The 14516-nt window shown below is 39.8% G+C and overlaps 1 protein-coding gene across 1 annotated transcript in view; it reads right to left on the bottom strand.

Moving 5' to 3' along the window:
• The window catches only part of LOC123771715 (uncharacterized), a 220804-nt gene that overhangs the window by 75051 nt on the left and 131237 nt on the right, over nucleotides 1-14516 (bottom strand). The window contains 4 exon segments of the mRNA XM_069324676.1: nucleotides 9675-9827; nucleotides 11446-11553; nucleotides 11818-11860; nucleotides 11863-11970. Coding sequence (XP_069180777.1) covers nucleotides 9675-9827; nucleotides 11446-11553; nucleotides 11818-11860; nucleotides 11863-11970 — 412 coding nt within the window.

The following is a 14516-nucleotide window of genomic DNA, read 5'->3' as shown; positions in this document are numbered from 1 at the left end:
ACTTGGCATATGTTGGGTATAAAAAGTCGTAATTTCAAACTGCGAATACGTGCATAGAGCCAGAATTTGGCTCCAAAATATGGCTCAGACATCGAAATGGGATATTTGTGATATTTTGAAAACTGCAGGGAGCTTTGGGACAAATGTAACCAAACGCCGCTTTCATTACTTGGCATATGTTCCGTATAAAATGTCGTAATTTCAAACTGCGAATACGTGCATAGAGCCAAAATTTGGCTTCAAAATATGGCTCAGGCCTCGAAATTGGGATGTTTAGGATATTTTGAAACTTCAGGGAGTTTGTACAAAATGTGACTCACTGCCACTATCAGTACTTGGCATATGTTGGGTATAAAAATTCGTAATTTCAAACTGCGAATATGTGCAGAGAGCCAGAAATTAGCTCCAAAATATTGCTCAGGCCTAGAAATTGGGATATTTTGGATATTTCGAAAACTGCAGGGAGTTTGTGCAAAATGTGACTCATTGCCGCTTTCAGTACTTGGCATATGTTGGGTATAATAAGTCGTAATTTCAAAGCGAATACGTGCATAGAGCCAGAATTTCTCTCCAAAATATGGCTCAGACATCGAAATTGGGATGTTTGATATATTTTGTAAACTGCAGGGAGGTTTGGAACAAATATGACCAAACGCCGCTTTCATTAATTGGCAAATGTTCCGTATAAAAAGTCGTAACTTCAAACTGCGAATACGTGCAGACAGCTAGAATTTGGCTCCAAAATATGGCTGAGGCCTCGAAATTCAGTTGTTTGGGATATTTTGTAAACTGCAGGGAGGTTTGGGACAAATGTGAGCAAACGCCGCTTTCAGTACTTCGCATATGTTGGGTATAAAAAAGTCGTAATTTCAAACTGTGAATACGTGCAGAGAGCCAGAATTTGGCTCCAAAATATTGCTCAGGCCTCGAAATTGGGATGTTTGGGATATTTTGAAAACTGGGGGAGGGTTTGGACAAATATGACCAATCGCCGCTTTCATTACTTTGCATATGTTTCGTATAAAAAGTCGTAATTTCAAACAGCGAATACGTGCAGAGAGCCAGAACTTGACTCCAAATATGGCTCAGGCCTCGAAATTGGGATATTTGGGATATTTCGAAAACTGCAGGGGGGTTTGGGACAAATATGACCAAATGCAGCTTTCAGTACTTCGCATATGTTGGGTATAAAAAAATCGTAATTTCAAACTGCGAATACGTGCAGAGAGCCAGAATTTGGCTCCAAAATATGGCTCAGGCCTCGAAATTGGGATGTTTGGGATATTTTGAAAACTGCAGGGGAGTTTGATCAAAATGTGACTAATTGCCGCTTTCTGTACTTGGCATATGTTGGGTATAATAAGTCGTAATTTCAAACTGCAAATACGTGCAGAGAGCAAGAATTTGGCTCCAAAATATGGTTCAGGCCTCGAAATTGGGATATTTGGGATATTTGAAAACTGCAGGGGAGTTTGTTCAAAATGTGACGCACTGCCGCTTTCAGTACTTGGCGTATGTTGGGTATAATAAGTCTTAATTTCAAACTGCGAATACGTGCAGAGAGCCAGAATTTGGCTCTAAAATATGGCTCAGGCCTCGATATTGGGATGTTTTGGGATATTTTGAAAACTGCAGAGGGGATTGGGACAATGTGACAAAACGACGCTTTCAGTACTTGGCATAAGTTGGGTATAAAAAAGTCGTAATTTCAGACTGCGAATACGTGCAGAGAGCCAGAATTTGGCTCCAAAATATGGCTCAGGCCTCGAAATTGGGATATTTATGATATTTTGAAAACTGCAGGTGAGTTTGTGCAAAATGTGACTCACTGCCGCTATCAGGACTTGACATATGTTGGGTATAAAAATTCGTATTTTCAAACTGCGAATACGTGCAGAGAGCCAGAATTTGGCTCCAAAATATGGCTCAGGCCTCGAAATTGGGATGTTTGGGATATTTTGAAAACTGCAGGGAGGTTTGGGACAAATATGACCAAACGCCGCTTTCATTACTTGGCATATGTTCCGTATAAAAAGTCGTAATTTCAAACTGCGAATACGTGCATAGAGCCAAACTTTGGCTCCAAAATATGGCTCAGGCCTCGAAATAGGAATGGTTAGGATATTTTGAAAACTGCAGGGGAGTTTGTACAAAATGGGACTCACTGCATGCCGCTATCAGTACTTGGCATATGTTGGGTATAAAAGTTCGTTATATCAAACTGCGAATACGTGCAGAGAGCCAGAATTTGGCTCCAAAATATTGCTCAGGCCTAGAAACTGGGATATTTAGGATATTTCGAAAACTGAAGGAAGTTTGTGCAAAATGTGACTCTCTGCCGCTATCAGTACTTGGCATATTTTGGGTATAAAAAGTCGTTATATCAAACTGCGAATACGTGCAGAAAGCCAGAATTTGGCTGCAAAATATTGCTCAGGCCTAGAAACTGGGATATTTGGGATATTTCGAAAACTGAAGGGGAGTTTGTGCAAAATGTGACTCACTGCCGCTATCAGTACTTGGCATATGTTAGGTATAAAAAGTCGTAATATCAAACTGCGAATACGTGCAGAGAGCCAGAATTTGGCCCCAAAATATGGCTTAGGCCTCGAAATTGGAATATTTGTACTATTTGAAAACTGCAGGGGAGTTTGTTCAAAATGTGACTCACTGTCGCTTTCAGGACTGGCATATGTTTCTTATAAAATGTCGTAATTTCAAACTACTAATATGTGCATAGAGCCAAAATTTGGCTCCAAAATATGGCTAAGGCCTCGAAATTGGGTTGTTTGGGATATTTTGAAAACTGCAGGGAGGTTTGGACAAATGTGACCAAACGCCGCTTTCAGTACTTCGCATATGTTGGGTATAAAAAAGGCGTAATTTCAAACTGGGAATACGTGCAGAGAGCCAGAATTTGGCTCCAAAATATAGCTCAGGCCTCGTAATTGGGATGTTAGGGATATTTTGAAAACTGCAGGGGAGTTTGTTCAAAATGTGACTCACTACGCTATCAGTACTTGGCATATGTTGGGAATAAAAATTCGTAATATCAAACTGGGAATACGTGCAGAGAACCAGAATTTGGCTCCAAAATATGGCTCAGGCCTCGAAATTGGGATGTTTAGGATATTTTGAAAACTGCAGGGGGGTTTGGGACAAATATAACCAAATGCCGCTTTCATTTCTTTGCATATGTTTCGTATAAAAAGTCGTAATTTCAAACAGCGAATACGTGCAGAGAGCAAGAAAATTGGCTCCAAAATATGGCTCAGGCCTCGATATTGGGATGTTTGGGATATTTTGAAAACTGTAGGGGAGTTTGTGCAAAATGTTACCAAATGCCGCTTTCAGTACTTTGCATATGTTGGGTATAAAAAATTCGTAATTTCAAACTGCGAATACGTGCAGAGAGACAGAATTTGGCTCCAAAATATGGCTCAGGCCTTAAAATTGGGATCTTTGGGATATTTTGAAAACTGCAGGGGAGTTTGTGCAAATGAGACTCACTGCCACTTTCAGGACTTGGCATATGTTGGGTATAAAAAGTCGTAATTTCATACTGCGAATATGTGAATAGAGCCAGAATTTGGCTCCAAAATATGGCTCAGGCCTTGAAATTGGGATGTTTGAGATATTTTGAAAACTGCAGGGGAGTTTGTGCAAAATGTGACTCACGGCTGCTTTCAGTACTTGGCATATGTTGGGTATAACAAGTCGTAATTTAAAACTGCGAATACGTGCAAAGAGCCTGAATTTGGCTCCAAAACATGGCTCAGGACTTGAAATTGGGATGTTTGGGATAATTTGAAAACTGCAGGGGGTTTGGGACAAATATGACCAAACGCCGCTTTCATTACTTTGCATATGTTTCGTATAAAAAGTCGTAATTTCAAACAGCGAATACGTGCAGAGAGCCAGAATTTGGCTACAAAATATGGCTCAGGCCTCGATATTGAGTTGTTTGGGATATTTTGAAAACTGCAGGGAGGTTTGGGACAAATGTGACCAAACGCCGCTTTCAGTACTTCGCATATGTTGGGTATAAAAAAGGCGTAATTTCAAAACTGCGAATACGTGCAGAGAGCCAGAATTTTGGCTCCAAAATGTGGCTCAGGCCTCGAAATTGGGATGTTTGGGATATTTTGAATACTGCAGGAGGGTTTGGGACAAATATGACCAAATGCCGCTTTCATTACTTTGCATATGTTTCGTATAAAAAGTCGTAATTTCAAACAGCGAATACGTGCAGAGAGCCAGAACTTGACTCCAAATATGGCTCAGGCCTCGATATTGAGATGCTTGGGATATTTTGAAAACTGCAGGGAGGTTTGGGACAAATGTGACCAAACGCCGCTTTCAGTACTTCGCATATGTTGGGAATAAAAAAAGGCGTAATTTCAAACTGCGAATACGTGAAGAGAGCCAGAATTTGGCTCCAAAATGTGGCTCAGGCCTCGAAATTGGGATGTTTGGGATATTTTGAAAACTGCAGGGGAGTTTGTGCAAAATGTGACTCACAGCCGCTATCAGTACTTGGCATATGTTGGGTATAAAAATTCGTAATTTCAAACTGCGAATACGTGCAGAGAGCCTGAATTTGGCTCCAAAACATGGCTCAGGACTCGAAATTAGGATGTTCCGGATATTTTGAAAACTGCAGGGAGGTTTGGGACAAATGTGTCCAAACGCCGCTTTCAGTACTTGGCATATGTTGGGTATAAAAAAGTCGCATTTTCAAACTGCGAATACGTACAGAGAGCCAGAATTTGGCACCAAAATATAGCTCAGGCCTCGAAATTGGGATATTTGAGATATTTCGAAAACTGCAGGGGAGTTGTTCAAAATGTAACTCACTGCCGCTTTCAGGACTTGGCATATGTTGGGTATAAAAGTCGTAATATCAAACTGCGAATACGTGCAAAGAGCCTGAATTTGGCTCCAAAACATGGCTCAGGACTCGAAATTGGGATGTTTGGGATAATTTGAAAACTGCAGGGGGTTTGGGACAAATATGACCAAACGCCGCTTTCATTACTTTGCATATTTTTCGTATAAAAAGTCGTAATTTCAAACAGCGAATACGTGCAGAGAGCCAGAATTTGTCTCCAAAATATGGCTCAGGCCTCGAAATTGGGATGTTTGGGATATTTTGAAAACTGCAGGGGAGTTTGTGCAAATGTGACTCACAGCCACAATCAGTACTTGGCATATGTTGGGTATAAAAAGTCGTAATTTCAAACTGCGAATACGTGCAGAGAGCCAGAATTTGGCTCCAAAACATGGCTCAGGCCTCGAAATTGGGATGTTTGGGATATTTGAAAACACCAGGGGAGTTTGTGCAAAATGTGACTCACTGCCGCTATCAGTACTTGGCATATGTTGGGTATAAAAAGTCGTAATTTCAAACTGCGAATACGTGCAGAGAGCCTGAATTTGGCTCTAAAACATGGCTCAGGCCTCGAAATTGGGATATTTGGGATATTTTGAAAACTCCAGGGGAGTTTGTGCAAAATGTGACTCACTGCCGCTTTCAGGACTTGGCATATGTTGGGTATAAAAGTCGTAATTTCATATTGCGAATATGTGCATAGAGCCAGAATTTGGCCTCAAAATATGGCTCAGGCCTCGAAATTAGGATGTTTGGGATATTCTGAAAACTGCGGGGGGCTTTGGGACAAATATGACCAAACGCCGCTTTCATTACTTTGCATATGTTTCGTATAAACAGTCGAAATATCAAACTGCGAATACGTGCATAGAGCCAGAATTTTGCTCCAAAATATGGCTCAGGCTTCGAAATTGGGATATTTGTGATATTTTGAAAACTGCAGGGAGCTTTGGGACAAATGTAACCAAACGCCGCTTTCAGTATTTGGCATATGTTAAGTATAAAAAAGTCGCAATTTCAAACTGCGAATACGTGCAGAAAACCAGAATTTAGCTCCAAAATATGGCTCAGGCCTCGAAATTGAGATATTTGGGATATTTCGAAAAACAGCAGGGGAGTTTGTGCAAAATATAACTCACTGCCGCTTTCAGGACTTGGCATATGTTGGGAATAAAAATTCGTAATATCAAACTGCGAATATGTGCAAAGAGCCAGAATTTGGCTCCAAAATATGGCTAGGTGCCTCGAAACTGTGATGTTTGAGATATTTTAAAAACTGCAGGGAGGTTTGGGACAAATGTGACCAAACGCCGCTTTCAGTACTTCGCATATGTTGGGTATAAAAAAGGCGTAATTTCAAACTACGAATAAGTGCAGAGAGGCAAGAATTTGGCTCCAAAATATGGCTCAGACCTCGAAATTAGGATGTTTGGGATATTTTGAAAACTGCAGGGGAGTTTGTGCAAAATGTGACTCACTGCCACTTTCAGGACTTGGCATATGTTGGGTATAAAAAGTCGTAATTTCATACTGCGAATATGTGCATAGACCCAGAATTTGGCTCCAAAATATGGCTCAGGCCCCGAAATTGGGATGTTTGGGATATTTTGAAAACTGCAGGGGGGTTTGGGACAAATATGACCAAACGCCGCTTTCAGTAATTCACATATGTTGGGTATAAAAAAATCGTAATTTCAAACTGCGAATACGTGCAGAGAGCCAGAATTTGCTCCAAAATATGGCTCAGGCCTCGAAATTGGGATATTTGGGATATTTTGAAAACTGCAGGGGAGTTTGTGCAAAATGTGACTCTCTGCCACTATCAGTACTTGGCATATGTTGGGTATAAAAATTCGTAATATCAAACTGGGAATATGTGCAGAGAGCCAGAATTTGGCTCCAAAATATTGATCAGGCCTCGAAATTGGGATATTGGGGATATTTCGAAAACTGCAGGGGAGTTTGATCAAAATGTGACTAATTGCCGCTTTCAGTACTTGGCATATGTTGGGTATAATAAGTCGTAATTTCAAACTGCGAATACGCGCAGAGAGCAAGAATTCGGCTCCAAAATATTGCTCAGGCCTCGAAATTGGGATAATTGGGATATTTCGAAAACTGCAGGGGAGTTTGTGCAAAATGTGACTCACTGCCGCTTTCAGTATTTGTCAAATGTTGGGTATAAAAATTCGTAATATCAATCTGGAAATACATGCAGAGAGCCAGAATTTGGCTCCAAAACATTGCTCAGGCCTCGAAATTTGGATGTTTGGGATATTTTGAAAACTGCGGGGGGAATTGGGACAAATATGACCAAACGCCGCTTTCATTACTTTGCATAGGTTTCGTATAAAAAGTCGTAATATCAAACTGCGAATACGTGCATTGAGCTAGAATTTTGCTCCAAAATATGGCTCAGGCCTCGAAATTGGGATATTTGTGATATTTGAAAACTGCAGGTAGGTTTGGGACAAATGTAACCAAACGCCGCTTTCAGTACTTGGCATATGTTGGGTATAAAAAATTCGCAATTTCAAACTGCGAATACGTGCAGAAAGCCAGAATTTGGCTCCAAAATATAGCTCAGGCCTCGAAATTGGGATATTTGGATATTTCGAAAACTGCAGGGGAGTTTGTGCAAAATGTTACTCACTGCCGTTTTCAGTACTTGGCATATGTTGGGTATAAAAAGTCGTAATTTCGTATTGCGAATATGTGCATAGAGCCAGAATTTGGCTCCAAAATATGGCTCAGGCCTCGTAATTGGGATGTTTGGGATATTTTGAAAACTGCAGGGGAGTTTGTGCAAAATGTGACTCACTGCCGCTATCAGTACTTGGCATATGTTGGGTATAAAAATTCGTAATATCAAACTGGGAATACGTGCAGAGAACCAGAATTTGTCTCCAAAATATGGCTCAGGACTCGAAATTGGGATGTTTGGGATATTTGAAAACTGCGGGGGGCTTTGGGGACAAATATGACCAAACGCCGCTTTCATTACTTTGCATATGTTTCGTAAAAAAGTCGTAATATCAACTGCGAATACGTGCATAGAGCCAGAATTTTGCTCCAAAATATGGCTCAGGCTTCGAAATTGGGATATTTGTGATATTTTGAAAACTGCAGGGAGCTTTGGGACAAATTTAACCAAACGCCCGCTTTCATTACTTGGCATATGTTCCGTATAAAATGTCGTAATTTCAAACTGCGAATACGTGCATAGAGCCAGAATTTGGCTTCAAAATATGGCTCAGGCCTCGAAATTGGGATGTTTAGGATATTTGAAAAACTTCAGTGGAGTTTGTACAAAATGTGACTCTCTGCCACTATCAGTACTTGGCATATGTTGGGTATAAAAATTCGTAATTTCAAACTGCGAATATGTGCAGAGAGCCAGAAATTGGCTCCAAAATATTGCTCAGGCCTAGAAATTGGGATATTTTGGATATTTCGAAAACTGCAGGGGAGTTTGTGCAAAATGTGACTCATTGCCGCTTTCAGTACTTGGCATATGTTGGGTATAATAAGTCGTAATTTCAAACTGCGAATACGTGCATAGAGCCAGAATTTCTCTCCAAAATATGGCTCAGACATCGAAATTGGGATGTTTGATATATTTTGTAAACTGCAGGGAGGTTTGGAAACTAGTGCATGTCACCAATCATCATGTAGCACTAGTGCATGTCACCAATCATCATGTAGCACTAGAACATGTCACCAATCATCATGTAGCACTAGTGTATGTCACCAATCATCACATAGCACAAGTGCATGTCACCAATCATCATGTAGCACTAGTGCATGTCACCAATCATCACGTAGCACTAGTGCATGTCACCAATCATCATGTAGCACTAGTGCATGTCACCAATCATCACGTAGCACTAGTGCATGTCACCAATCATCATGTAGCACTAGTGCATGTCACCAATCATCATGTAGCACTAGTGCATGTCACCAATCATCACGTAGCACTAGTGCATGTCACCAATCATCATGTAGCACTAGTGCATGTCACCAATCATCACGTAGCACAAGTGCATGTCACCAATCATCACGTAGCACAAGTGCATGTCACCAATCATCATGTAGCACTAGTGCATGTCACCAATCATCATGTAGCACAAGTACATGTCACCAATCATCATGTAGCACTAGAACATGTCACCAATCATCATGTAGCACTAGTGCATGTCACCAATCATCATGTAGCACTAGTACATGTCATCAATCATTACATAGCACTAGTGCATGTCACCAATCATCATGTAGCACAAGTACATGTCACCAATCATCATGTAGCACTAGAACATGTCACCAATCATCATGTAGCACTAGTGCATGTCACCAATCATCACGTAGCACTAGTGCATGTCACCAATCATCATATAGCACTAGTGCATGTCACCAATCATCATGTAGCACTAGAACATGTCACCAATCATCACGTAGCACAAGTGCATGTCACAAATCATCATGTAGCACTAGAACATGTCACCATAGCACTAGAAACATGTCACCAATCATCATGTAGCACTAGAACATGTCACCAATCATCATGTAGCACTAGTGCATGTCACCAATCATCATGTAGCACTAGAACATGTCACCAATCATCATGTAGCACTAGTGCATGTCACCAATCATCATGTAGCACTAGAACATGTCACCAATCATCACACAGCACTAATGCATATCACCAGGGTTAAGCAATAATTATATAATTCATAAAGCTGTAAGCTAAAAGTATGGGGGGAAAAAGAGCAAGAAAATAACTTACAGGTCCATTGTGTTGACAGTCGAGTTGGGACAAACCGCTTCTGTCTTAACATGACACGGCTTATGACACTTGAAGCCGCAGTCACGACACACATAACCTTGTTTGCCAAATCTTCTTCCTAATGTCTTCTGACACACTTCACAAGGCGTTGAACTGAGCATATAGGAAAGATCGCTATTAATATCATTAAGAATCAGTCATAGTCGTCTTCATTTGCAAGAACGCACACAAGCTTTCACTGCACCTAGATATAAACCTGCGGTAAGATATTACAGCCTAGGTGTAAACTCACAGTAGGAACACATTACAGCCTTGGTGTAAACCCACAGTAGGATCATATTACAGCCTAGTGTAAACCTACAGTAGGATCATATTACTGTCTAGTGTAAACCTACAGTAGGATATATACCTAGGCTGTAGTATGATCTTACTGTGGGTTTACACTAGGCTGTAATAGGATTCTACTGTAGGTTTACACCTAGGCTGTAATATAATCCTACTGTGGATTTACAGCCTAATGTAAACCTACACTAGGATCATATTACGGCCTATACATTGGATATTTATAATTAAGTGATAAAGGCAAAGTTTGCAGTGCATTTAAATTTTGATATGAAGAGAATGAAATTAGTACTAGGAAAAGGAGGCAATTAAAATTGATATTGATGATAGAGCAAGTAGTTTTGGTAATATAATAGATAAATTACCACAAGAGGAAGTTTATATACTACTGAGGAAGTGATAGTAGACAGTACTACAAAAACAGTGTTTTTAACATTACTTTTGAATACCATAATGCTTCCAACTTCTTTACTTCGTTAGGGAGGAAACTGTATTTTAAATCTTTTTTTTTTTGCATATTACATTGCATATTTACAATGTACTAAACACCTACTATAACACACAAAATATGGTTTGGCTGTAGTGAAACTCTTTCTGAGCCAATCTCTTGGTTGCTTCCTTAAACACGTGACATACACGAGTCTACATATGCACTTTCTGCCTGTAAAGCTCTAATGTCTTATTCATCAACCATAACCACTAAATATTTAAGTAGCTGCTCACACAGCCAATGAAGGAAAACCATGACTAATCTAACTCGAGCCAGTACTGAGAGACCAGCTTGTTAATACTCTATATAAAAAAAATGAGCAACAGGATTATAATCCTATTTTTTTAAGGAATTTGATAACATACACAAGGTTTGAACCAAAACAACAAACTCCTGCCATATAAAGGGAAGGGGAAAGGGAAAAAACAAGCAGCATAAACATCTGCAAAATATTAAACAGAATTTAATTTAAAAATAAAGCAAGGCATCTATTTTTTTTTCAAATGGGCACATGGGGCTGTGCCCATGACAAAATCATAGGAAGGTGAACTATTGAAACAAGTACTATACCCAACATGTGGAATCAAACATGGATACGGGAGAGCGATTGAGTAATAGTGAGTTGATCTCTGTGGTAGCTCGAATCAGATTGGTTATGGTCTACTCTTTCCAACAATGTGACCCCGACTATTTGAAAAGTTACTGGTCATGATGGGTGAACAAATGACAGTTTGACCGGCAGAACGTGTGTCTATGGGCCCATATAGACCATTGGTTCAAGGGGAGCCACCAATGGGCCTTGGCTCTGAAAATGGTGTGGATATATGGAAAATACTTTAAATATGGATTAATAAAATTTTGAACAATTTAAATTCAAAACTCTAAAACACCACTGCAGTAATGGTTACAACAGGTATACCATAATAAAACTTCAAGTACCTGGACATGTGTTTGGCGACAAAAGTGTGTTCTCCGAAGATGTGAAGTTTTAAGCCTTTCTTCCTCCACTTGCTCTTTTGCTGTAGTGCCAAAGGAATCAGGTAATGTCTGTGGAAAGATGATATAATTATAACATAATACTTAGTAATGAAAAATCACAAAATATAGTTTCCCATTGAAACAAGGATACAAGGACCATGCAAAAATATCTCCTGTAAGTCTATTTTACCATCATCATATTCAACAGCCCCCAACACAAATGTATTTAAAATAACTCCAAACAATTCTTCCCTGTGCAAATAAACAAATAACCTTATTAATGTCAGTACAAACACCTGTTCTGGATACCCAATAAGTTAACCAAATACTCACTTAAAGACACCATTTTCACTGGTCTCAATAATGAGTGTGGAAGCTCATTAACATATGTCCGTGTGGAAGAACCACTAATGGCTGAAGCATCACTGAGAGACGATCTTGTGGACCCTCCATCACCACCGACATTGGCCGGTACTGCGAGCAGCCCTGGTAAATACAAACAAATGCTGTTCATTGCTAATTACATGAAATATAAAATAATTTTGAACAACTAACAGACATTAATGTGTACCAAAGTTATACTAAGAATATTAATTATATATCACAAAATTAATATTTATTTAAGCAAATATAAGTGGCAGTTTAGAGTGGTCACTCAGCGCAGAAGCCTTACAGAATACTTATAAATATATAATAGATACTGTATCAATGTGCTCTAATAACATGCAAATTGGCTTCAATGGAATGGGAAATAACTTCAATAAGTTGTTTTAGTAAATCCTGTAGTAGTAAATAAAAATAAAGCACTGAATATAATGAAACATCTCGTCCTGGTGAGTGACTCAGTAGCTTCCCAAGTTATAGCAAGGGGGTTGCTAAGCCTTAGTATATCAAACCAGGATTCTGAGACCCACTCAAGCCATGACCAGGTTCTGGTTCGCTCTCTCTCTTTCATGTTAGGGGAGATTGGGGATCAGAGATCAACCTAAAATGAAGAGCAAACCCACCAAAGAGAATGTGTACATCAAAACAAGACACTGCTTTCAAGCAAATGAGATTTGCTTTCAAGCAGTGTCTTGAAAATAGGCAAGCCAGTTGTTGACACAAGGTGATGGCCCCCCTGCTATAATTCACTTGAATTATCGCAGGCTACATCACCCAGGGTTCATGCCAGACAGCCTTCTTCTACACAAACAGAACTAATAGTTGTTGTTGTCGTCATCTTTTCATTTTCTAGCGTGTGCCAATAGGCTTATTACTCAACCTCCAATACAGGTGACAGTAAAACAAGGACTAAAACACCACACAGATATTGATGGAGAACACTGAAACCATCCTGATAAGACCATGACCCCAGTCCAGGAAGAGGATGCCTAATGGCCACAGAATTCTGAAAAATGAATCCCCATTTGAGTTCTGATGCATCTGTGAACAGATCAATCAACGGAGGAGAAATCTACCATGGAACTGAACCCCAAAACGCCAAAGGGTAAAATGATGAATCAAAATCTTTTACAAGCAAGGCGTGTCATGCATCGCATGAGACTGATTGTGACAAAAGGATGCTCTCTGGAAAACATGGTACAGCACTACACACGGAAATCACAATAGCGTGATGCATCAAATAAACACATTCACAAGGGCCATGACGAGGATTCGATCCTATGTCCGGAAGCATCCCAGACGCTACCTTAATCGACTCGGCTACGACATGGTAAAAAAGTTGAAACCGAAGTTTTACTGAAAGTAAGTTCAGTAGAGCTTCGGTTTCAACTCTTTTACCATGTCATAGCTCAGTCGATTAAGGCGGCGTCTGGGATGCTCCCGGACGTAGGTTCGAATCCTCGTCACGGCCCTTGTGGATTTGTTCATTGGTACAGCACCTTTGAAGACAGACACACCCCAGTGGGTAAACATGAAGGTAAAGTTCAAGCTGCCCATTAAAGTGTTCAAGGACCCAAATGAACACAGTTGAATGTGGCAGAGAGGGAAGATGCCTAATAACCACTTGAGTAAGTCTGGTGAAAATTCTGGGAGCCAGGTTCAACACAAACATGAAGCAGGAAATGAAACAAAACAATGCAATGGCCCCAAAAATATTGAAGTGTTCCAAGAATAGCCAGTGACACTCGTCTTAGTGGAAAGCTGAATGTAGTCTAAGAGAGGTGCGACACTAGATGAACTAGGGATGTGAATGAGTAACTGGCTGGTGGTTACCCTGGTTGACTTGGCCTGACATCTGGTGACAGACAGGCGTGTTATGGCTGGACTGTTTATTACACAGCAACAATTGTTTGCCTTGTTTTCCTCAGAGTTGGGTTTTTAATTTCCTTTCAACTGCTCATTTCAAAATGAGCAGTTGCTCATTTGATTCATTTATACTTTGGTGGTTGCTTTTGATTTTGAATTAATCTCTAATGCTTAAGCTCCACTTGCCTGAGAGCCAGATTCTGGTCATGACCTTCCAGTAGAATCGAGCAAACCTCTGGATCCTTGTGCAATTCCCTAAGGCTTGGCAGCCCCAGTGCTATAGCTCAAGAAGCTATAGAGCAACACCTCCCAGAAAAGACCACTACTGTACTTTTAAAATGGGTTTATCCAATTTTTCCATCTACAGTACTGCTGAATCACTTCAACTTTTAAAGATTATTTTTTAAGCTTTTAGAGAACTGGAGGAGGAACTGCCCAGTATTATCTGGCCATAACAGTTTAAACTGGCTCAGGAACTGTCTTTAGTTCTTTGGCCATATCAGTTTAACTAAATTTTATCCCAATAAGAAATATCATTACATTAAGGAGTAAATGCTGTTAGATTAAATACAATTTCCAGGGAGTTCAGACCCATTGATATTTTATCTGTAACATGAATGACTACTTTCGACAAATATTAACAGCTCTCAGTGAGTGCAAGCAAATCAAATACAGTACCACTTTATTTCAACAAATTTACTATGTCAAATTTAATCGAAAGAAGTCAATATAATAGTTAAATTTACAAATCTACATAAATAGGTGTCATTTTCATTTCTTTA

The sequence above is a fragment of the Procambarus clarkii genome, chromosome 14 (assembly GCF_040958095.1).
Source record: "Procambarus clarkii isolate CNS0578487 chromosome 14, FALCON_Pclarkii_2.0, whole genome shotgun sequence".
NCBI classification, from domain to species: domain Eukaryota; kingdom Metazoa; phylum Arthropoda; class Malacostraca; order Decapoda; family Cambaridae; genus Procambarus; species Procambarus clarkii.
The sequence above is the reverse complement of the archived record's forward strand: the minus strand, read 5'-3'. Positions and strand labels throughout refer to the sequence as shown.